The sequence below is a fragment of the Tigriopus californicus genome, chromosome 5, assembly GCF_007210705.1.
Source record: "Tigriopus californicus strain San Diego chromosome 5, Tcal_SD_v2.1, whole genome shotgun sequence".
Taxonomy (NCBI): domain Eukaryota; kingdom Metazoa; phylum Arthropoda; class Copepoda; order Harpacticoida; family Harpacticidae; genus Tigriopus; species Tigriopus californicus.
The window spans coordinates 13421873-13447245 of record NC_081444.1 but is presented as its reverse complement, the minus strand read 5'-3'; the positions used below and the strand labels follow the sequence as shown (position 1 = coordinate 13447245).

The 25373-nt window shown below is 40.9% G+C and overlaps 1 protein-coding gene across 3 annotated transcripts; it reads left to right on the top strand.

Annotated features, from left to right (window-relative positions):
- The first annotated feature begins 1296 nt into the window (after positions 1 to 1296).
- On the top strand, positions 1297 to 25302 carry LOC131880648 (multiple C2 and transmembrane domain-containing protein-like). 3 transcript variants are annotated; one of them, XM_059227327.1, is made up of 7 exons: positions 1297 to 1764; positions 1855 to 2257; positions 6067 to 7376; positions 16140 to 16513; positions 22580 to 22738; positions 22845 to 23285; positions 23878 to 25302. In XM_059227327.1, exons 3-7 carry the CDS (start codon positions 6207 to 6209, stop codon positions 24824 to 24826), a joined length of 3093 nt encoding a protein of 1030 aa, XP_059083310.1. In that variant the 5' UTR covers positions 1297 to 1764; positions 1855 to 2257; positions 6067 to 6206; the 3' UTR covers positions 24827 to 25302. The 3 variants fall into 3 exon arrangements, with proteins under 3 accessions (XP_059083310.1, XP_059083311.1, XP_059083309.1); XM_059227328.1 differs by lacking the exon at positions 1855 to 2257; XM_059227326.1 differs by having other exon boundaries at positions 1297 to 2257.
- Positions 25303 to 25373: the final 71 nt, after the last annotated feature.

Here is a 25373-nt window from a genome sequence, read left to right as displayed (position 1 = left end):
CAGCTGGTACAAAAATTTTGGTGTACATTGACTCATGCTTTTTCATCCGCCAGCGTGGCTGGATTCAGAGTGAGTTTGTCACTGATAGCGTTCGTTGAAGGCCCAGCGATTGTAGGTCGTTAGTACTGATCAGGCAGTCACCCTCCTCTTTTTTGGTGTACAGAGTTGTTGACACAAAATCAATTTTCCTCTGCACTGAGGTTGGGCCAATGCGACATCTAGTCAATATATGATCTGTGCTTGCAACTGAATGGTTAGGCTAGGTTAGATGCCCGCAGACTTGCACCACTTAAGATGAAAGAGGCTGGTATTTCAAAACTCCAGTTCATAGGATAAAGCAAGAAAGAACTGAATAATTAATTGTTTTAACATATTTTTACAGTTGGGGTGTAATGGTCGGAGGGATGAGCCCCACCGGGTAACTGAAGCCAGCCAAAACACTTTGCAATTGTTTCCGATGGACGTTGTCAAAGTCCGTATCAAATTGGTTCTTGATATGTGGGTGTAATTGTATGAAACGCAGGATACAGTCCCAAAATCGGTGCTTTTCTCCAAAACACGAAAATATTGCAAACACTACTCATGCCGTCCTATCAAAAAGAAAACTCATGTTAAGTTGCTAAACAAACTTCGTGCGGCATGACCTGAACGGAAAAAGTTTTTAGCTCTTTGTGTCAGGGGAACACAAAACATGCAAAATGTTTTACAATTGGCTTTTCACAATTTTTTACAACCTTGAAATTGGTCACTCAATTTTTAGGATGCTTTAGCAACACTGCTAACACTGTAAAATCAAGCAATGCCATTTTCGGTGAGAAAAACCCCATGATTGTTAGAACATGGTTTACAAGTATGCCCACGCACCCACCACCCACAGCATCTAATGACCAATTTGCATTACAAATGAGAGCAAAATCGTACTACATTTTGAGTACAATATGGCTTGATGAGGTTTTGTTCTAAACCAAAAGAATGAATAAATACGTTAGATTCACAGTCTCTACGAAGCGCTTGTCTTAAGCTAGAGTACTCTTAATCTTATATCAGCCTTCATTGACCTTTTCGAAAGTTCCTCTTGAATGACACTTCCAACTCAAACAGTATTCCCACGAAATATCTGTTAGCATAAAGAAGCACAACTCTATTAGAACAAAACCGGTTGTCGAAGTTGTGCATGTCTCCTTGGAATTGTAGAATGGGTCGATTTCGTCTCACACTCCCGAGGAGGACTCTGAGAACTCGTCACGAGACAAGGTCGTTTCCGCAATCTTCTTGCGTTCCCTCTCTCCTCTCTCGGCGCCCTCCTCAATTTCCGTTGCTCCAGAACAATCTCCTCATGCTCCCCGTTCTGTTTCCAACTCGAATCGGGACGAAGTTCTTCTTGTTGAGCAATCGGCGCCTCCGCGTGAACCATTTCCGAACCCGGCTTGTCCGGGACGCGGAATGGCCTTCTTGCTCTCTAATAGTGCGCCAAAGTAGAATATGTAACCTCTTGTAGACGAGGATCATGGACCTCGCCGAGTCCAAGAGGGTGGTTGTGTGGGAGACAGTGGCAAAGGGAGAAGAGAAACAGAGAGGGTCTTTTAACGCGCGCGGGCCTTTTCCAACGGAAGCGCTCCTCAGACCTCGACCTTAGAGGATTTCAAGGAAGCTCCCCCTTTTTTGGATGGAACCAAGCGGTATCAACATTAGCGTGACCAGAATTGATGGAGGGAAACAACCCATTGCCAGGAATTTGCGACATCTCAAGCCCATCAAATGCAGGTTTGTTGTCCCTGAGAAATTTGCTCGCCTTAGCTAGTTATGGATCCGATTGTTCCATTTCAAACTGATTGCGGGAAGTTTCATCTCTAGAAGCATCTGGTCTCGGATTAGATTCACGGGCGAGTGCACGCCACACATGCTTAAGAAGAGCCAGTGTGCAGGACCTTCGAAGGCCACTTGGTTGTGTTGTCGGACAGGGAACCTTGAAATTAGGATCCACAACAGTGTTGTTCCACCCACCCGAATGAGGAATTGGGTTAATAATTGTATTTGTGTGTCATTGTGCGTGATCAAGTCGATCAGGCTTGTCCAAACTTGAAGTTGCTCAAAATAAGTTCGTGTTCCTCTTTCAACGTTAATAAAATAAGAAACGGGTGTGGTTTTTATGGAAATCCAACAACAATTGTGCCTTTTTACAACCCTTGGTCAATCTTCTATTTACCACTCGGATGTGATACACACTCCGATACCGTCATTCTTTGCTTTTTGCTGGGTAAGACATCTTTCCCTCTATTGTCTTGAAGCTTCTAGTGGCGAGGAAGTTGACCCTCTTATGTCAAATGAAAGGCTCAGGTCCTGTCTTCATCACCTCTTAGAGATTCTGAATAACCTATTTTCATTTTGTCTTCCTCATTTTCTTCGTGACGATTTCTCTCAGTCTGGTAAAAAACGAACAGGATCACAGATCGTTTGTTCCAAGAAGGAAAAAGCTTCAATAAAATGCTAAGGCTCGCAACTGACTACTTTCTTAAACTTATTTGGACTTTGCCAGCCTTAAACCCTACTAGAGAAGGGGCTGCTTGTGATTCCAAGTTTCTTCTCCACAAAGAAATGACTATAGGCTTAATAATAGCGTAAGTGAAAAGAAAAATATTGGAAAATTCGATTGCACATTGTAAAGCCTTAAGATTACAGATATGACCAGGGTAAGAACATCAATAATCGCTTCTCATGAATCCTTACCAATAACTAGTCATCCCATATGTGTTTCATTCATTATTAATGTCAAGCCCGGAATACCGCTTTCCTAATGCTTTTAAACGCTCATATTGCTTATCGGAATCACACTTATACCTGAGGATTGCTCAATTTCAAGTAATTATCCATCTCCTCGCCAGTTCAATAGAGTTGGATTTTAAAGCACTCGGCTCTCTAAAGAGCTTACTCTATGAGAAATGAATCACGAGAAATGGGATAGCCTTTGAAAAAAGAGAAGCTTGGAAACTACTTTTTGCAGACACAAACAAACGATTTGGACGATCCGCAAACCCTGTTGATATATTTCCGAAAGCCGTCCAAGACCGGCCTTGCTTTGCTGTTGAATTCGTGCTGTGTGCCCAGTTCTTGACACGTTCAGTGTGAGCTTTGAAGTCCGTCGATTACCTCCTCACAAATTGTAACATGCGAGCGTCTGAGAAGCAGAGCTTGCAACAGTAGTGCAAGAGACCCTTATTGAGTGCTGAGCAAATACAACATATTTTTCCTAAAGTCAATGGTCCTTCAGGAAACGAATCAAGACCAAGGAGGTGTAGAATTCCTCGTTGTGCTGCCCGTGTGTGATTGATTCCTGCTTGATAAGGCCTACCATGTTCTTTGTTCTTTTGATTTCGATGCAGTCAAAGCATCTGCCACCAACCACGGTATTTCTATAGGTATGTACTACGTATGTACATATTATTGAATATGGCCCTGATGGTGTACGTAATGTATTCGATGTTGGTACATTTCTGCCCACTTGTGCGGTACATCTCTGTTTACCCCTTGGGAAATGGAGAATGCAGGGAATGATCATGTTTTATAATTACTTAGTAATTTGAACCGTTCACATTCTTGATCAGCTTGGTTATTGTCGATTCCAGGCCATAATGGACGTGTTCGGTTTTCTTAATTGATGGTTTTCCCACGACTCAACCTTTGGGTCAGTTTTTATTCACTCCTTTCTCAATCAGATCAGATGAAGTAAATGGCAAGGTACAAAGCGCTTAAACATGAACTGAAATCAAACCACGCGTACAATTATTAACGCATGAAGCATGAAAAAGATACGACACTTAAAATTGACCTTATTCGCAATATCCCTTTCGGCTTTCAGAACAACCTTTTGACCGAAAGAAAGCTTGCATAGTGAACGATTTTCTTCTTAAAATGTATGTTCATGCTAATTCTCTTTTGCGTTGTTCGGTGGTTAAAATGTCTTTTTTTTAGTTTTGAAGGAAATACCAAAACCCATCATGGCATTTTTCTAGCTCTTAAAATCAAATGGATTATTGAGCATATCATTGACTTTATTGCTTTAAGTGGTTCTGGCTCAGAATATAAACTTGCGTACCTCAAAGCATTTGAGCGCTTTACTGAAATTATGACACACTCGCTAATTACCACTTAAATAGAAATTGAGATATGATGCATTCGTCGACAATGTTAGGGCAGCTTTACCCAAGGATGGAAAACCGAGATTAAATCCGGTTTGAGGGTTGAAGTTGGAGTAGTGCTGGGGTGAGTTGGGCAAAAGACTTCAGTCCAACAGAGGACTCCAGTCTTCACGGTACTCAAGTCGAACAAAAAGAGTCGTACACCAAAAACTCGCCCCAGCTCTAATCCTACTTCAATCCTCAAACCGGATTCAATCTCAGTTTTCCATCCGAGTGCAAAGCTGCCCTTATGTTTTTTTAATGCCTCTACTTCAGGTTAAATGCCCAGCTATGATTATTCAAATCAAATGATTAGACCAGATATACCGATTTTGAATATCACAAAAGCGTCAGTTTATTTTCGTTTTTTCTTCCCTTAACTCGTAATACCATAAAAGTATTGTCTATCATCAGTTTAGACCTTGTCTAAAAAATGCAAATTTTCGAAAATCTATTATGAAACCTTCAGACGTATACACATAGTCCAGTCATTGATTTACACAGTAAAATAGTAAAAATAAGACTTCGTGAAAATCAATGAGGCCTCAAAGATGCAAGATTTATGCAGAATTTAGGTGAAAGCCTAAGTAATTGTTATTTGCAAAACATATTTGATATATGTAATTACGTTAGTATTGTACTTGATATGGAGTTGGGAGCTTTTTTGAAGTCGTGCAAAAATGATCTTACTTTGATATTATTGTTATTGGTCTGGGCATTTGAGTTAAGATATAACGGGAAATAACCAATGTCTTGAGCTCAATAGGATGCAGCAAGGAGAGCACATCAATTGTCTCTACAATAAGGATAGGCAAGGGACGAGATGACCGCAACACAGTCAGACCAATGCTTGTGGCAATGAGAGATGAAGAAAGTAAGGAGAACATTATGAAGAGAAAGATGAACTTGAATTAAACGATAAAGATTGGAAATCTTGAGGAGGTCAGGGAATTCACCTTGGTCAAGCGATGCGTTGCCTATCTTTGTCACGGGGTGGACGATCACATCTACAATGTCTTTCAAGGTTTTAAAGGAAATATCGTCCAATCCACATGAGTCCTTCGGCTTTACCCTGTCAAAAGTCAGATTTATTTGATTTATCGAGCGGGAATAATATCAAGCTGTATATTGAGGTAAAAATATATTTGAGAAAACCTTGTCAGCCGAAATTCATAGTATCAATTTTGCTCAAGAAACGTATGTGAATAAGAACACTGAGGATATTCAGACAAGAGTCTACTAATGTGTGCTCCAAAGCCCCAGAATGTACCAGCAGGTCTGGCTTTACAGTAGAAATAACGAGGACGTAAATTGATCAATTTCCCACTTCCCGTGACTACCGGCATGATTGGCGAAAAATGTCTGGCACTCGTCAGTGCCTAACAAGTGTGGGATCTGTCGATATTTGTCGAGAGCTGACATCATCGTTTATGGGATCTGTTTTAAGGAAGTCTCATATTTGTGACGTTTGAATCGTGACACGAAAAGAGGTTCGACAAGGGTTTCTATGAGTAAAAGAGTCTGTTAGCGTTGAGAAACTATTCCAGCTAACGAGGCATATGAAGACAAGCTCCAATTTGATTCTTAGCGACTTCCGTTCTTTGCCAACCTTTCAAATGTGTGGCATGCGTGTGGCCGTGATGTAAACAAGTCCATACTAAATCATCCTTGTTATCTGTAGTCCCAAAAGAAGCAGTAACAACAGGGGTATCTTTTTGAAGCCTTGGGGAACAAAATGGAACAAAAGCATGACGAGTGCTGTTGACTTCGCAATGCTGAAGGTGTGAACATGAGTACGAAATGACGTTGAGTAATAGGCAGATGTTGGCAAAAAAGAGGGAACTAATTGGGACTGCACTACTCTAAACTCTAAAACTACTCTTTATTCCAGTGTGATCCATTAGAGACATGCGATAAGGCCGCAAATCAACCCAAAGTAATAAGGAGTCACGCTCAAAATACATCGGGGAATGTATTGGCTCCACCACCAAGTCCGCGAAACATAATATTCGACGACGCACATATTGATGAATGGGTGCTCAACATCGCACCATGATGCGCAAAGGGATCATGAAGCGGCTCTCTAAATCCGCGAGTGACATCTCTGGGTGTCGAAAGAAGACCCATTCCACCTCTCCGGATGAGGAGAGCCGAGAGTTTGCAACTCCTCCACCTCATTCCGAAGATGAGGCTGCGGACGATGAAGAGGATGACGAGGATCAACACATCCGAAGCTTTTCTCAACGGCCTCTCTCCATTCAGAATGCCATGTCGGTCCCTTCGTCCTTGCACAAAAGGCACGACGATCTTCAAGCGTCCAGAGAGGAAGCCAACAGTGCCCTCTATCCACAGTCCAAGGAAACCGATCGGAGGCGAAGCACAACGACGGGCTTTCTCGGTCTTCTTCGACGAAGGCTCGCCAATAGTCGAAGCTCCAGTCGTGAGAGTGATCGGTCCTCGAGAGGATCCACGCCACATCATCGCAAATCTCACATAGGGGCTTCAACTTCCACAACTCCCGAGGGTAAGAAGGCCCTTCAGAGACAGGTGTCAACAAGGTCCTGCCACCAGCCTGCATCCTCACCCGAGATCGTCCGCTACAAGGTGAGCAATAATCAGGCCACGGGTGCGAATAACTTTGAGGCGCCAGAGGTGATTCGACACCATCATGTCACTCCCATCGCGTCGTTACCCATGGCCTTGGCTCAAGAGCTGGAATTGGCTCGATTGAAAGAGGAACGAGACAAGACCGCCGAGACACCCAAAGAAGCAACCACAGCACCAAGCCCTTCAAGCATTGCTATGCCCAAGGATCCCGCCAGCTCTCACAACAGGATGCCGGATAGCCATGGCCAGGAGGCCTCCAAAAGTGTGCCCACACCGCACGAAAGTGTTGAGCCGAGAGGCAAAGATCGAATGGTCCATCAGCCCAGCTCTGACGAGTCCTTCCACTCCGTCAACGATGACCAACACATTGCACAACTCCGATCTCATGCTTTTTTTCATCTCCACGTGCATTTGAAGCAAGGCTACGATCTGGCAGCACGGGACTCCAATGGAACATCAGATCCATATGTGAAGTTCTTGATTAAAGGAAAAGTAGTGCACAAAACTAAGACTATCTACAAAGACCTGAATCCGTTTTGGGATGAGCAATTCGTTCTCAACATCGAAGACCCATTTGTGCCCGTTCATATCAAGGTAAGGTTCAAGTGATAGCATTGAAGGTCCAGGGGAAGGAAAGGAGCCTATTATGAATCGGAATCATTTCCTCTACCTGTTTACATTATGGGTGGTTGACAAACTGCGTCACGACGCTTCAGACCTGTTCGCTTTGACGGATAGCCTACATAATAATTGCGGCCTTCTCTACAAATTTTCCAATCCTTGGTGTTTCGCTTGACAGTGGAGTGGTCTGATAAAAAATATGTGGCCAAAAAGAAGCCTCAATTTACTATGCTTATTAACACTATATCTAAGTGGATAAATTCGGAAAATGCTGCTACATTTGAGCTAACATATGTACATATCGAAGAAGGAGAAGTCTAATAGGCAGATCGAGCTTTGTTAACTGGTCTTTTCTCATGCATAGAACTGTAGCCTCCCTATCGAATTTAGATATAATCTGATCCATCACCTGACATCACTCATTGAACCAGGAACGCACCTAAAGGATCCATTCCAAAGCCCAGGAAGTTTGCCTTCAAAACAACCAACTCCTTTGATATTCCCAAGCCATTTCAGCCGTGAAAGAACGCATTGGAATTTGAGTTTCAAGTGCTTTGAACGGCTCAAGTATCAGTTTGAAAGTAAACGCACTTTCTTGTGTACAATTTCAATTGTCCTTGAGGATCCATCCAGCTCCCAATGGCCGTCAAATGGAAGGATCAAGTTTCTACGTGGATGGACACCGACGTTCTTATTTCATCTTCCAAAGATAGAAGGATGAGATGGACCTGATCCGGTAACGCGAAGTGTCAGTAACCGTACATGATGATGTCCCTTCCAAGTGGTCTCTCGTTCCACTATCTTCATTACTTCTTTATGGCCATCTGGATGTACTAACGCCCCAGCCCAGTTACCAAAGTGTCCAGTGGTTTCATTAAGAAGTCTTCGCTTTGACCACAGTATTTGTTTTGGAACAAGAAAGGGACAAGTCAACCGCAGTCTTGGTTTCATCCTTCTCGTTTTTTTGAGTAATTTAGTAGTCCTTCATCGTTATGGTGGGAGGAAAACAAAAGCGTCCGTTGTCAGTCTGTGCTACCCTGAACCAAATGGAGTAGGTCAATATTAGCTTAAATTAATCTAACCTGGCCTTTTTAAAACAAACACTGGCAGAGAAATTCAAATTGGTTTTTGGTCGAGTTGGAAAAAGGCATTTTGGGGCGAATCCGATAAGTTGTCGGAAAAAACTTCTAGCCGTTGTGGTTTTTACTTTCGTGATCAAATTGGCGCTGTATATAAGCGATTGTGTTTTGTGACTGAAAATGGCGGTGACATCTGTCAAGTAAGAAACTTCTTGAGGTTGGGAAGATTTACTTTGGCCAAAGACGTGTTTGTACCTCTGGGCCAAGGGCAAAAACGAGCATGAAATATGCTTCATTGCCCATAAAGGCGTATGTGGAACCTGCATTGCTAGCTTCTTGTGGAACAAGTATGAAAAAGTTCGTTTCTTTCTCTCAAAGTGACAAAATCAAGCAGAGGCAGAGGGGAAAGAAAGACCTTTAAATGCTTGAGAAATTTCTCTCGTTGGTACAAGGATGTGTTCTTCATTTAGAAGTCCTTGAGAAAATATCATTGAGTTGGAAGAAGAGGTTCTTAGGGCACCGTTAGTTTTAGTCCCCAGGCATAGAGATTGTCTTTTCTCACATAGAATTCTTCAAGCTTATGGAGGGCCTCTTCAATCTCTAGCGCTATGTTTCATTCGTCAAACTTTCTGCGTTTGTTAGTTGACTTGTGATCTTATTCTTTTTCAATTACGGATACTCGGTGAGTCCCTCATAATGTTTGACTTGCCATTCGGATCACATTTTGATCACAGTATTCGAGATCTCGTGAACGATGTACCACCTCCTTAACCCAAAACACACGAAGCATATGTTTTAGAGATACATTTAATGAAGCCCATGAACTAGATTATTATTTGTTAACAAATGTTCAACAAAGGCCGTAATTGGGGCATTGGATATTCCATTTTTGTACTGTATGAAATGGTAACTGTTTTGATTTAAACGTGAAAATAACATGCGAGCACATTTGATTTAACTTGTTCAGTTTGATTTCAAGTTAGTGAGACACCCACTGTTTTGGGATTCTCAAAACGTGACCCATGCCAGTCTTTTCCTCTAGTCTCTTCAGAAATAGATTTTCATACCACGTCCCACCAAAAAGCGGGTCATACTTTGCTTCGGTTTATTCTAAAGGGACCAATATAGAACGGAAAACCATTCTTGTAATGATGATTGTCGACGAATAACATACTCTAGGTTCCCCGCCTTCAAAAACAAAACACAGCCTGTAGAAAGTCTCGGTTCTAGTCCCTGCTGTCGAATCATTAGTCCATTACCTTTTCAGGAAAAGAGATAGTGGAACACCCACATGAGAGCTAATACTAACATGTGCCTATATACATACAGTCGTAAGAGAACACGGGAAGCCAGCATAAGACTAAGTTACTACTGACTCATGGCAGTCACTGTCATCTCTATGGTGAACAAGAAATGAAATACTGCAATTCGTGCGGTTCCTTTTATGTACGAATTCTAGGAGGGTCCTCCACACCTGCGGCCAGAATGACTCTTCATTCAAAGGCCTCTTCTTCGTGGACGCTTGCCGTTAAGGGCTATGATGGCTGAGCATATTTGCTGTGTGCAAGTGGACAGGAGATTGCTAATGGAATAAGAGCTCCCTTTTTTTTATCAATGGAACAAGTGTATAAAGCTCATTCCGTGAATTGGTATCTCTATCTCCGTGGAACTTGCTGGTGTTGATTGTTTTTAGTATTACAGCGGACTCCGTCGGCAAACAATGGGTGTAATGTAATGATGACCCTACGCGAGGCAATGCTCTTGAAGGTGCCCGATAACCCAAATTTCTCTCTCTATCCATGAACCATTGGAATATGGACGAGGTTGCTAGAGATGATGATTAACATTTTTGAAACGAGTATATACACGCATCAGCAGATATTTTCGTGGCTTATCCGCTTGACCGTTTGACCGTTTGACCGTTTGACCGTTTTGCCCTATGGTTCAAGCAATCTGAGTTGATGATTTCAGAATTTAATTGGTTCATGGAAGGAGCCAAGAGGATAAACAGTGAATCCGATAAGCCACGAAAATATCAGTTAGTAGTGTGTTCTTTTTCAAATGAGACTGGAGCAAAAGTCATGCCCTCTCAAAGCTCAGTACGTAACTAATCTATACAGTGAGAATGAGCTAGCCTCCTTGTGATGATCAATTGCCAAAAGAGGGCTTAATCATTCATTCAGTGCTTTTTTGTGCTGGGCTTAAGAAAGTATAACTTTTGATCAAGTCGTTCGCTTGAGCTAGAAATAAAAAAAAAACATGATTATAACGACCAGAGGCCAGTTTTACTAGAAGGGGAATGCAATAAATGTGATTGAATTGGATTTGTTAATTTTGAACTTTAGCGTATTTTCGTATTTTCCAAGACAAGGACGACCTCACCATAGGACTGATTCGGCCAGTTTTTGATTGAATGGTACGCGTACGTAAAAAGTTATGAAAAGCTCAGTATGCGGCAAAGCTCACAATGAATGCGTTTACACGACCTTGGTCAGGTCTTATACCAAGGTGGGATCAGCTCATTCATTTTGAGCCCTCCTTGTGCTGAGTTTTAAGTGCTCGTGAGTTATGACACAGATATTCCATTGAGCCCACACTTGACCATCATTTTGTCGTCATAATTCCATCTCATGAGAAGGAAAAATGCAGCCTTTTTCACTCTGATCGTCTCTGTCCAGTGGTGACGTCCATGTTCAACCCAAAGCCAAAGCGAGACTTGCTTTTAGACTGGTCATGGGATCACCAACCTCGTTCACTTTTCGCTCATGAAGCAAACTATACGCTCGAAGGCAAAGTCAATGGCAATCTGGGTGGATTAGAACCTCATGATTGCACGGCATGGCAATGTTGAGACATCAAAGGTGCAGGGCAAAAAGTGCTCTTGGTGCCTATGAGAATGACTTATGATTTGTTGAGTGACGATAAAACAATAAGGCAAGAGGAAATTCTTTTACAAGATGAAACGAGTCGGAGACCTTGGATCCGTTCATTTAAGTACTCTCTGGCAGAATTGCTTCGCATTGTTTTCGAGTTCTTATTTATCTTTGTTGTCAGAAGAGTTTTTCCCAAGGACTTTTCCAATATACCCATGGCCTTGAAGACATCAAGAGGTTTCTACCATACGTCGTGACTGCCAGGTCCTGGTCCCTTGTGAGGAATGCACCATTTTGTCTTTCAGAAATCTGTGCTTGCTTTCAAATGTAAAGATTGCCATCTCCCAAGATGTGAGTGAGCTTAGTCAACAACCAAATATTGATTCAGGCAATGAAGAAGTACGAGGAAGAATCAAGTATAGATGAGACTAGGCCTATTAAACTAGAGTGAACAAATATTTTCAAAAACATGCTCCTGTGGGATAAATCTTTGACTCTTTTACATTCAATTTTAATTTTACCGTCAAAACAACAAAATCTCGGTTGCAACCTTCGTTTTGCTGTTTAAGTCGACAATGTTCGCCTGCCCCTCTGGCTTTTTCCAAATTCTTGATTCCGGACCCTCGAGGCACCATCAGGACCTGTGTCCAAAGGGAGACCTCCACTTGATACGCCAGGGACGTGGGGACATTTGTCTTCTCTCGAACTGGAGTGTTTCAGCTCCAAATATTTTCTCATAAAGGTCCAAATTCAATTCATTCGACACAAAATGCGGACAAATTATGGGCACTGGATGGGGAACACCTCGGAGAAACCTGCCAAATTTGACGTCGTTATCAATGCCAAGAGAACAATATAACATAATTGGTCGGTCATATGGTACGGTCAAACATATCCTCCATGTCGATCTGGGCCTTTTTGGAAGGTCGACCCGCGAAGACAAAGTGCCTCTCTCGATGGTCCAAAATGAAGAATTTGAAAGGCACCGGAGGGGTAGACGAATATTGTCGACACCAACGGTATAAAGAATACATAAGTATTTAGAAATAAAATTACTTCTGCCCATTTCTATTGAACGTGAAACTAAAGGGTCATTTCCTTTTTACCAGAAATCATCTGGTTGGAGACTGAGTAACAGCAGCGCCTCTACAGCGCTGGTTACTACCAGCGATAGTGGAAAGCCAAATTCCAACGATATCAGGAGAGAAGATGATCTTAATTTAATTGGTGTTCTTTTTGCCAATTAAAAGAATGAAACCAGTGCAATAGATCAGGGTGCCTGTTTCAATCACCACAATACAATCGTCAAGAAAAATCATGTTCGTTGTCATGCACCGAAATTTCCATCTCTCAATGACTTCGATTTTACTCTTAATGTAGATAAATTGAGGAACAAAAGTACGATAGTATGCATATCTTGTCAAATAAAATAAATCGGTTCAGGCTTTTTTTATTAATCAAAGTCTTATCAAGGGGAAGGAACTTTACGGCCACACTGTATGATGTGTCGTCCAACCACAATTTCTATCTTCTTGCCTGAAATGCTACGAATGGTTTGAAATACGTTTACATCGCGTTTTACGTGGAAAGCTGAACGTTGGAATAGTTCCTCATTCCCAGAATTGATACGTGTATCAATCCACAATTGAGTGTTTTGAAGTTTTTACAGCCAAGATTAAATTCCATCAAATGTTATCAAGAGACCAAGATCAGAAGATAAGGAGGAAGAGATCAAACCCAGGTTGAAAAGAATGATGTTACAATCCATTGAGCACTGAAGCCCAGAAACTTGGATCCAAGTCGGCCTCAAGGGTCGAGCAAAGGATGTGGAGAGCCTCTTTCCTAACAGATCTGATCAAGGATTCGCCTTTCTCACTTTTGCCCTTTGATGTTTATCTTTTCATGCCTGTCACCAACACGTGACCTGCAGCAGAGTGATTGGACCGGGATCAAAAGGTGATTGCTGTGGATGTTAGATGAAAGGATAGTGAAACGTTTCTTGATTTCCTGATGATCCACATTATTTTTCGCGCTCTTCATTACCCAAAACTAATGAATTGGGAACCACTAATCGCCCAAAACACCGCATAAAACATTATCGAGGTTAAAGAAGAATCCAGGCTTGTCCAAACCTTTGACCTTGAGGAAATTGAATTCTCAGATCAATGGTAGAATTAGCATTGTTGTCCATGTCCATACCACGATCTTGATCAGCCCTCTTTAAACATCAAGCTTACCAAAGGTACACTGCTTTTCCGTCGTAACTGGCTTTGCAAACAAGGCCCAAAATGCTCGTGGGCTAAATTAGGACCCAAGGCTGGATCAAGAACTGCTGTACCTACCCTTGGGAACCTGAAGGTTTGGTTCATTTACAAAGTTCGGCTTTTAGACTCGATTAAATGATCAAGTTAAGGTAAAGTAGGACCAGGCAGACTGAAGCCAAATTCAGACCCAAGAGCCTCTCATGAGCCCCAAGGAAGGAGGCAGGACCAAAGTTGCACGTCCGCACTCTGTCGATTCTCTCTTCTCATCAAGAACGAACTCTTAGCCCTTGAGACGAAGTAAACAACTAGATGAATTATTCACCATCAAGTTGAGATAGAGTGGTGAAGTTGGCTTATGATTCTTTTAGTTGATATGAGAAACGCTTTTGAGCCTTCCATGGTATAGTCTGACCCAAAAAGATCGTTCTGCTTTAATCATATTTCGAAGTGCAATATATTTAAAAGGAGCTGCTTTTAATGCCAGATTGCTTGTTATTAATATTCTTGAACATTACGTTTGTACCTCCGAGTTAAGGAGTGTACGTTAACCGGTATTGAAATGCACTCGTCTAAGTGCTCAGTAGATGCTCATTCTGAGTAACGTCCGAGCCTTAACTCGGAGGTACGAGCGTTTAAAAAACTCGCCTCTGGTCTCTTTGTTGTATGTGGATAAAGTCACCCATGGTTATGCGGGTTGAAATTCGAAATTGTTCACGAACAAAAATGAAGTGAGACAAATTAGATCATATCTTAACCACCAATTTTGGCTTAGTTCGGAAAGGCGGTGCTTGATAGATCATGATAGTTCAAGACCTCGAAACAGGTGTTTGCACTCTTCAGTTTTACTCTTGTTATAGTTTCATCAAAATAGCATCCATGTTTAGCACAGCGAATTTACGCTTCAGGCTATGGTGTTTTTTGGTTTATCCTCCCTAACTTGATTGTTGGGCTGTTTCAAGTCAAATAATTGGTTCTTTTTAATTCGATTATTGTTTTATAAACTCAATAGTTGTCTTTTTGAATCGTATGTTTTTTTTGTCTTTTTCAGGCATTTTAAAAAGTGCCAAATCCAATAAGTCTGAAGAGAAAAAAGGAATAGATTGAGAAAGTGATATGGCCTAGTGCAAAAAAGCAACAAGTCGTCTCAAGTGTGGCCTCAACCATTTCGACGCAGACTTGATTAGCTGTTTTAGACAACCCTATGTGAACAAGGTCAGAAACCGAGAAATATATTTTGAAATTCCAAAATGGCCAATGGAAAACGGTTAAAAGATTCAAAAACGCTAGCCGGCAAACATAGCTAAAAGATCATGTAATATGTTGTAGGCCTTTCCATGGATCAAGTTGAATGATGCGATATGATTGAGAGGTTCAAATATGAGCGAGTTCGCTTCAACTTATTCGACAGGCTTGAATCGCTTCAAAGTCAGTTCACTTGTCCATTGTGATAGACCAATTCAACTCCATGGATGGACAGGCATGCCATAAAATGATAAACCCCCTCAAAAACGGCTCTTGTACAACCAACCAATCCTCGAGTTCGCCTCACTCACAACTCTTTAGCATTTGACGTTCTTTAGACAAATTCTATTCCTGAGCCTCTTTGCTTTTGAAGATCAAATTTTACCGGCAACATGAGTGGAACCTGCCCACTCACTCACTTAGGAACACGGGCCCGTGGAACGAGTCTGAAATATTTGATGAACCTGGATCTTCTTTTCGTTGGAAAAGGACGTTATGATTAGGTTTATCATTTTTCTTGGCAATGCTTCGTGATGAAGCGATTTGGGGCATGTGGTAGTTTCCAAGATCGTCCCAGAATAACCAAACATTCTTGAGAACAAGTCTGATGAGGTCTATCCAATTTTCTCGAACCCCGGTTTTCGAGCGAAGGAAACTTTGAAAATGTGAAAGAAGGCCAAGTTCCTACTCGTAAGTAGCAAAGTTAGAGCGTCGATGGGACCATTCATTTCACTTCATTTGCCTACATGTATCTTAAGCAAAATACTCTCGATATAGGACCTTATCAAGTGTTTCTAAACTGAAGACTAAAAAATAAAGATCAAGGCAAAGTTGGTGCTTTGATATTTATTTTAGCCAAGCATAAGCTTTGGCTACTGCGTTCTAATTTCCCATCGTAATGAGTCTTTTATAGGGAAAACATGCAGAAGTTGAGTCAGGTGCCAACAAGATGAATGCATAATATGGTTATACAATATTTATGGCATGGCTTTTTCTTTAATTGACATTTATGGCGAAGACGTTGGGTATGTGAGATGTGAGAATCTTCAAATTTGCTCCAATACCTAGTGATCATTTTAGAAGTAATGCTTTGAAGCCCTAAAAACCAGCTGCAGGGTTTTGTTTTGAACTGCGACGATTTCATTGAGAGTGGGGCTCCCGAAAGTACGTACAAGTGTGTTCCTTCTGCATAACGAGTCAAAAACAGATTTTTAAACATCCCTTTGATATGCCATCAAGTGTGCAAAGTTTATCTCTGGTTTTTGCTCTGCATTCCAGGTCTACGATTACGATTGGGCTTTTCGAGATGATTTCATGGGAGAGGCCACGCTTTCCTTGGTGCGATTGGAGCTGGAAAAAACGTTTCCACTTGTGATACAACTGGCGGAACACGGGAAATCTGAATACTTGGGACAACTCGCCATTACCGTCAAATTGGAGCCCAAAAGCCCAGCTGATCGATCCATGTCGATCATGTCCAGTTTGTCCTTGGCCGGGTCGATTCGTTCCACTTCTGAGCCTGCCACTATTAAGCGCATGAGAGGACAATCCCTTTCTGCCTGGTCGGCCGTGGTCAATGTGGTCCTAATTGAGGCCAAGGATCTCCTGGCCATGGACTTTGAGGGCACCAGCGATCCATATTGCAAGTTCAGGTATGACGATCCACTTTTTCAAGGGCATTCCTATCAAGTTAAGTTATGGCATATGGGTAGACAGGTTGGATCTAGGGATTTACTACAGAAGAGGGTCGGAGAAAACGTAAATGGCATCCCTTGAGCGAACCGAGATATGCGAGGGCATATCTTTGAATAGCGAAATTGTGCAGGTTGAAGGAGTGGATCAATGTGGAATATGTTGTCTTTTAAACAAAGGAGAAGTGACATGATTTCGGGCCCTGATTTTGCTTCACAAAAGCGTGGCCTTTTTTGAGAGCGAAACGGCTTCAAAAGTGAAGGACTCCCTCGCAAATCAGAAGAAAAGAATTCCCTTTGCCGAATCACAAAAGACTTGAAATAGAACAGGATCAGATTGAAAGATCAAATGCGACAAAGTGAGCGCAATATTTCCTTTCTTGTTAAATTACGACAAAGCCATCTCTATGTCATGGAACATAAAAAAAGAAAAAGGAATGTGTGTCATACGCATGCAAATTACATCACAGAAAAATTGCCCGAAAAGTCGAAAATATTTTACAAATCCAAGGTAATTCAACCTTATAACACCTGTATCTAGAGTGTTCCCTTATTTTTGGGACTGTGAGGCCAAAGGCCTCTTTTCCCTTTTTTGAGAGCACCAAGACCACACAGTAGCCTTTGCTCCAGTCTTCGATCGTGGTTGAATCAAGAGATGCGCCTGTGCAGTGACTCTTAATTCAATTTACACGGAAATGTGCCCCTAAAGATGCTTTAGGACTGAGTAATTTTTAATGAAAAACGTTTTTCATGTGTAAATTGTTTACTTACTTCAACCCAAAAAAAGCCTAACACCACTACCAAAGAGCTATTTATTCGATGCCTGAAGTTTCTAAAAATGAGACTTGAAGAAAGACGGAATGGTCAAGACACTTTTGTCGAGTTTGCCCTTTCATGCTAGTATCAAGTTTGAAATGCGGAGCAAAGGCTTGTCCAAGCTTCTCTTTAAATGAGACGACACTAAAAGGCAAACAAGTTTAAGGCGCTGACAATATTGACTTTTTGAAATCTGAACTTGAATAAACTTTACTTGGAATCAGTACATGCAGAGCGGTTTCACCATACTACTGGTATTTTTACTAACAGTTAACCTGGTCTTTTAGCTCGGCAGTCTGGCCAACTTAGGAATAGGCCTAAGTCCGTAATGTACTCACTAAGGCTGTACGATTTTATTCATTAAAAGATAACTGAAAGCAAAGTCGTGCTTCAGTACTTGTTAGTTTAGTAAAACCAAATCCTTTTTAAGGCCTTGGTTTTTTAATTGGACTTTGGGGGGGCCTTTAGGTCTTGGACTTACTGGACTTTCAAATAAGTACCACAAAAAGTTGGAAAATTAAAGGAATGGTGCAAGCCCAATTTACCCCGACAATAACTTTCGATTCATTAAAGTCAGTCAAATTTGGATTTCAAAAGCTCAACTAGATCAGTCTGGAACACATAAATTTTTCCTTTCTTTCATGTTGTGTGCATAGAAGCTTGGTCCAACCCTTGCTCTTTTCTCTTCCAACTCAATGGCATGGAATACAATAATTGGCAAAGTTGTTTTTTCAATATCGACTTCATTCTACTGTACGTTATTTTTTAACCTTTGGCATTAGAAAGTACCGGTGAATAAGCAGGTGTTCCTGGAAGTAGATCCTGATTCGTTCTGAAAAGCGACTACAAGTGGGAAAAATGTAATGCCCACAGCATGACGGAAGTGAAAACAATTTATTGCACAACATTGGAACATACAAACAGAGGTCCAAAACACAATCTCATACCAAAAAATCAATCATTTTGTGGTTCATTAAAAGTGTTTTCTTTGGCAATTGATGATTGGTAAGATTGTTCACTAAATAAACAAAATCACTTCAAATGTTGTTATTGAATGAAAATGAAAATGGTTTTTATGCTGGATAACCAAAAAGGAGCCCTTTAAAGACATTCCATATTTTTTTCTCACCAAGAGCTCAGTGAGAGCATTAAGAATCCTCCACCTCCTTTTGGCGTCTTATGGCTAAGAAATGGAAATGATCCTAACCGACCGCCGACCCAGCCTTTCATGGACCAATTTCGACCTGGGATGGCCCTCAAGGTCTTCCATTTGTCATTGAAATGACACCAATTCATTTGGGGATCAACGTCTGTTCCCAAGATGATGCACTAAGTTCATTTAACATATTCGACGCATCAATAAAGATTCAGAAGGTTTTCATGAGCCGTGGTATATCTTCAAGCTGTAAATAGGTATGTGTTTACCCTAAGAGCCATACTTCAATCAGAATTTGCCAATAGTATATGGGGATTGGACAGTACAATAACTCACTAAACTTCCTCTCGTGTAACGGCACTGTATCGGGTACAGACCTTGAGCTAGGCCATTCCTTCACATTGAACCTACATGCTGCCGTGATAGATAGTCATGGTGCATCCTCCGGAAGGCTGCACCAACAATGTTGAATGCTTTAAGTATAATGCACATGAATTGAAGTATAAGAGTAGAACAGACAAATCAGATTGGGGTAATCAATCGTTGGAATAACATTTGATCCACGAACAAGTTACTGTAGAGTCAGTGGATCTGGCTGGCCCTTGAAAATACCGGAATTTAGTTCAAAAAATTCTCAAATCTTGATTTTAAGGCCCGAGCTCCCAACATCCTGCCATGAAGACTTGTAATATGGACGTGGAGGCTAAATTTTGGAGTCAAAGGATGTCCTTTCTAAACTAAATATAAAACTTCATGTGCTAGGGTGGGCATTTCATTTTTTGACAATGTCTAATCTAAAAGTGTCTTATTTTAGAACAAGGCTCATTGATGCTACCGAAAGCTTCATGTATGTTTCTAACATACTCAAAATATTTTTTTCAAAGCGTAATTTCTTCGTGGTATCCTGTCATGTCGGACGGAAAGCAGGCTCCAATTCCTCTCCCAGATTAAGGGTCAGCAAAGAGTTTTCAAACACTGGGATAGCCTAGTTCTTTATCCTTATTCCATAAAAAAACTTGACGCATACATATTACATTCCTTCTGTTTTTCAACAAAGTTATAAACTTATGAGAATATTGCTGTCTAAGTCGTGAGCATTTAAGTATAGCCTCTTAAAGATTAGATCATGCTAAAAGATCTTGCTCTATTGCTGAATTTTAAAGGGAATGCATTTCCCACGTTATCTCAATTGGATATCATATGCATGGTGCATGGAATGTTTATTAGGTAAGTTTGAATGATGCTCACAAGGCATTTACAGATGTTTTTGCTGTCAGATAATCAGGACGAACACTTCATTTTAGAAGAAAAGTTAGATGCTGCAGCTCAAAAAAGTATAACATGTCATCTCAAAGACACTTAAGGAGGCTGATTGGGCAAAAAACCAAAATCACATGAAGTGTTACTTCAAATTACATATGAATTTACGTTAAGTAGCTTATAAACTATCGTAACTTGCATGGCTAGGTTTTGGCCACCGACAAAATGCATTGATTGTGCTTAGATTATAATTTCTTAACATTAAAAATACATTGATCTCCATGATTCAGATTTGTTATATATTTTTTAATTTTATGCTGCTATAGTTGCTTCAAGTAGTTTATCAAGACCCTTTAAGTACATTATGATGTATATTTTAGAACTTCAAAACCTTAGTGCTAAGATTTGTCACCATTCCAAGGGTAATTGCTATAGATTGAATATGATAAGGATTAAAATGTATCACTCACTCATTGCCTATCAACCCACCTTTGACAACTTACACTTACGTTTAAACTCCCTTTGTCCACATGATGTCCAAAAGTCAACCTGATTCACGAAATTGCCCACCCTACTATGTACACAGAATGTAGCTAGCCCTTTACTTGTAATCAATGGGGTACCCACACGTGGTTTCGTGAAATTTTGAAATGCGACAATACTAATTTTTTCCCAGTCGGATTTCAAAATGTGCGTCCACGAAACTATCTGATACTCTCAATCGGCCCAACTGGGTAGAAATCGCATCTCAAAATTTGCGCTCATGAAACCACGTGGGCGTACCCCATTGACAGAAGAGGGCTAGCTCATTCATTGTGTGTAGAGTTATGTAGTGAACTTTGAAAAGGAATAACTTTTGACCCATTCGTTCGATCGAGCTAAAAAATTGGAATGCTTAATCTTAAAGTCCTCGATTCCGAAAAGTTAATCCTCAACCTTGGCCTCTCTGTCCATTTTCTGTCGTTCATGACCCTACAGATTCACTAGGTACAGCAAATTGCACACTGAATGAGGTCGAGAAGGAAGCGAGGAGAACGTCTTTGTTCAAACCTGGTTCAAACCACGAACTTTTAGAAACATGAACTGTGAACGAGCTTCCCGCCAAATCGGCCTACTCTTGGTCAGAGCGACTCTGAGCCACTTTTCGAATTAAAGTAATAAATTAAGTGGACCTCGAAACAAAAAGTGCCTTTTATCCGAAATTATATCTTTTACAGTTGAGAAAAATGCGAAAATAGTTGAGAAAACACGAAAATTGTCTTCAAAACTCAAAAGGTGAGAAATGTGCAAAAAGGTGTAGATATGCAAATAACAGTTGCAATATGGCAAAAAGAATTATTTTTAGCCTCTTTGCAGCATTTTTATCTGTTACAAAATCTAGGCAAATGCATTTACTTGGCTAATCATTGAGTTTACAAGAAATTGATATTTTTTTGCAATTTTCGACAATAGGATACGTTTTCAATGGATGGAGATGTCATGGTAAACAATTGACTCTCTTCTGGAGCCTACTGTTTTTGGCGCTGATGGAGGTTTTGTTCACGAAATAATTTAGGGTCGGATCAAACCCGACGGCACATGTCGCACAACTGAAAGCTGTCTTTTTGCAGACTTTGACCCCCAAACCGAAAAGGGGAGTTAAATTTGAAATTCAAATTCCTTGATAGTCATATTCTACAGACTGGCTTTTGCTTCTGTTCGCAATCCATATTTTTAGAAGTCCAGCTTTTGCTTCTGTTCGCAATCCATATTTTTAGAAGTCCATGTTCAAACTAACTGGGATTTTCGGGAGCTTGAAGGTGTTAAGCCTGTTTTGCGATGCTCTTTACTCTTGGGTAAATTTGTTGAGAGATTTTAATAGAGCTGCTTTTATTACAAACCCCCAATCCCAATGCATGTTTTATCGAAGTTAGTCATTAATCGGAGCATGTACGTTATCTCGCCTCTGCAATCCTTTCTCTCGTTCTACCCTTTCAATGTATTCATTCATGAGCAAGTCTGCTACTGACGACGCCATTTTTGAGTTTGTGAGTCTTCATCATCTGGCTCGAGTTTTTTTCTGACCTCATCATCTTTCATAGATGCATGGAAAGTCCTCAGTTTCTTGCTAGAAAAATGCATTCTGCCTCGAAAACCATTCCCCATGTAACCAAACCACACTTCAGAAACTTGAGCTTGCTTTCATATCTTTATTTTTAAACAACAGAGTACATCTTGACCTTGTCCGAAAAAGAACTTTCTGAGGAATGTTTCCGACTTGTTGATGTTTTGCCTTTTCTAAAATGCAGAGTGTCGTGGAAAACCGTGAAAAATTGTCAAGCCTTAAAAGATAGTTTCTTTGAAGCACTTTCGACAGTTTTTAGGTCCTGCTCATGATTCATGGCTCTGTTTTAAAAGCTTTTTGTCGAATATCACAATGCACCTTTTCCCTTAAGGCATCTTGTAAGTGCTGCCTGTCAAGATCAAAATATCATTCGAGTGCCTGTTGCTGATAAGGTCAATAAATGTAGCGCAGATGGTTATCGAATATTATGGGCCTTTTCTAAAACATTTTCCCGATGAAATGCAAAATTTTGATCAAGAAGCAAATTCGATTCTATGTAGGCTACTAAGTTGTCTAATGAAAATAAATACAGTTGTATGATATAAATCTCGCTCTGCCTTGCTTAGTTACAAAGTGAGATCTGGTCGTATTGACACTTCATTTTCCAGGAACTCAATGTCAAAAAGGTCGATGACCTTGTTTTTCGTATCCGAACTGATTTTCCAAAACCCTGCTCGTTTTTGTATTACAGACTCGGAAATGATCGATACAAGTCAAAAATCATCTACGAAACATTGAACCCAAAATGGTTGGAACAATTCGATCTGAATCTCTACGAAGATCAGCCAAAAGAACTGGAAATCACCGTTTGGGACAAGGATCAACGAAGCAAAGATGACTTCATTGGCCGGTATTGATATCTATATTACTGTATAGATTGTATAGATTGTAACGAAGATCCATTCGTCGCTCTTGAGTATTACGTACATCTGAGGGTGGTTCTGTTGATTCTGTAGATGTGCAGTGGATTTGTCCCATTTTGCCAAGGACTGTACCCACGACAATTGGTACGACCTCGAGGATGGCTCAGGAAAGATCCACTTGCTCATATCCATCTCTGGTTTAACCCAAGCCCATCCCATTATCGACTTGGCCAATTACGAGGATCCAAAGTTTGAGGAGCGCATTTCCTCCTATTCGTATCAGAATATTCTGTGGAACTGGAATGACATTGGAACCTTGTCGATCAAGATATATTGTGCCAAGGGCCTTTATGCAGCTGATTTGAATGGAAAGAGTGATCCATTCGTTGTCTTAGAGCTTGACAATGAAAGGATTCAAACTCATACGGAATACAAGACCATCACTCCAACTTGGAACCGAATATTCGTTCTACCCGTCAAGGACATCCACTCGGTACTTTATATCACTGTCAACGACGAGGATCGCAATCACACGTAAGCTTTATTGTTCAAACCACCAATTTTGAATCCAAAGAGCAACATTTCTATTTTGAAAAGCACTCACTGTGTTTGAACCCATTGTCCAACTTCTTGAGATCTAGGTAACCCAAGATCGCTCATTTGTATACGTTTTTAAGTTTGAGTTTGGTTCAGATAAAGAAATCCTTTGACAATTAGCCAATCCTGGCATCCCTGAAAGTTGGTTTTTCAAAATAATTCAAAGTCAAGAATTGGTCTAAACTGCCGTTGCCAGTATTAATTAATTAGTGGGTCACCTACCCAGGCAGTAAACTAGGCAAAGCCTCTAGGAGCTTTCACGCTCATTTTGAGGTCATGCCCTTGATCAGTACCAACCATTGGCTCTCGTATTGAATAAATAAAATCCTTAAACACCCCAGTTCATGATTAAGAATATTTGAATAATAGTTAATGGTGTAAGAAATTTGAATGTAATGCTCATAGCCAGTAAAGAGTTTACTGAAGTATACAATTTTAGTGGGCCATCTATGTTGACTTTTTCCTTAGCACTCTTTAACTGAGTGCAATTCGGGCCATAGCGAAAAATAGAAGATTCTCGTTATTGCAGATTCGAATTCTTGGGCAAATTAGCGATACCTTTGCTCCGCATTGAAACCCGAAAGAAGAAGTGGTTCGCCCTCAAGGATAAGAAGATGCGATGTCGAGCCAAAGGTAATAATCCCCAGATCCTCCTGGAAATGGATCTGAAATGGAACCCTGTCCGAGCGGCCATTCGGACCCTCAACCCCAAGGATGAGAGATATTTGACTGTGTGCGAAAAATTCAAGCGGCAAATCTTTCTCAATAACGTCATGCGAGTCAAAGCCATTATCATGGAGTTTGTGGACCTAGGCAAGTTCCTTGAGAGTTGCCTGGAATGGGAAAACCCCATTCAGAGTCTCCTAGTCTTCATCTCAATCGTGGTGATTACTTACTATTTCCAACCGTACATGTTCCCAATCTTCTTGTTGTTGATCTTCCTCAAGAACTACGTCATTCTCAGCTACTTGGACAGCCAATCCAATGCTGGGGCCAAGGGAACACCCCATCACCATCATCAAATGGAAGAACATCTCGACTCGTACGAAGATGAAGAGCTGGACGACAAAGACGAGGAGAAAGAAGAGAAGAAGACTTTGAAGGCCAAGCTTCAAGCCATCCAAGAAGTCACGGCCATGGTACAAAACGCCATTGGCTATGTGGCCTCCTTGGGCGAGGAGGTTAAGAACACGTTTAACTTCTCCGTTCCCTATCTTTCCTGGCTGGCTATCGTGATCTTAATCATCATTGCTTTGATCTTGTACTTCATCTCCCTGAGGTTTCTGGTCATTGTGTGGGCCATCAATAAGTTCTCGAAGAAGTTTATCCGCCCGGATTACGTGCCCAATAACGAACTCTTGGACTTTCTCTCCAGAGTTCCAGATGACGAAGAGCTCAATGACGCGAAGGAGCTCAAGCTCTATTTGGAGGAGATCACCACGCCCAACAAAAAGTTGCCAAAGAAGAAGCAAAAGTAGGAGGAAAGCCCGTTGTAGCCAGCCTCTCTTGTGATATTCATTCTGTTTTGTGATAACATTCATTAGTTGTTGGCTACTCTCAGTTCATCTGTACCTTTGTCCCTTCAGTATTCGTCAGTCAAAACAAAAGTTGTTTCAAAAAAGACATTATTTGCGAATCTTAGCTAGCAATTCCAAATTCAATGGGCAGTGTTCAAATACTTCAATATTTGTGACGTGTGCAGTATCTTGAATTGACTATTATGCAGTTTTTCAAATTTCCTCTATTTCCATCTCTTTCAAGTTTGGACTCACTTTAAACTTAATGCTAAAGTCTAGAGTTTTGGAAAGTGCTATCTGTTTCGAGTTATAATCCCTCCGGACTCTTTTCCTCTCTATTAATTCTAAAGTTGCGAGCTATTGTTGAACTCTTGTTATATTTTTCTATATATTCATCTTAGTATGTAGTGGAATAAACCAACATATCACGCTACAAATGCCAATCGAGTCTATGGTTTTGCAAAGTTCTAGTAAATACTTTCAAGGCTTGTTCCGACATGGTTGATCA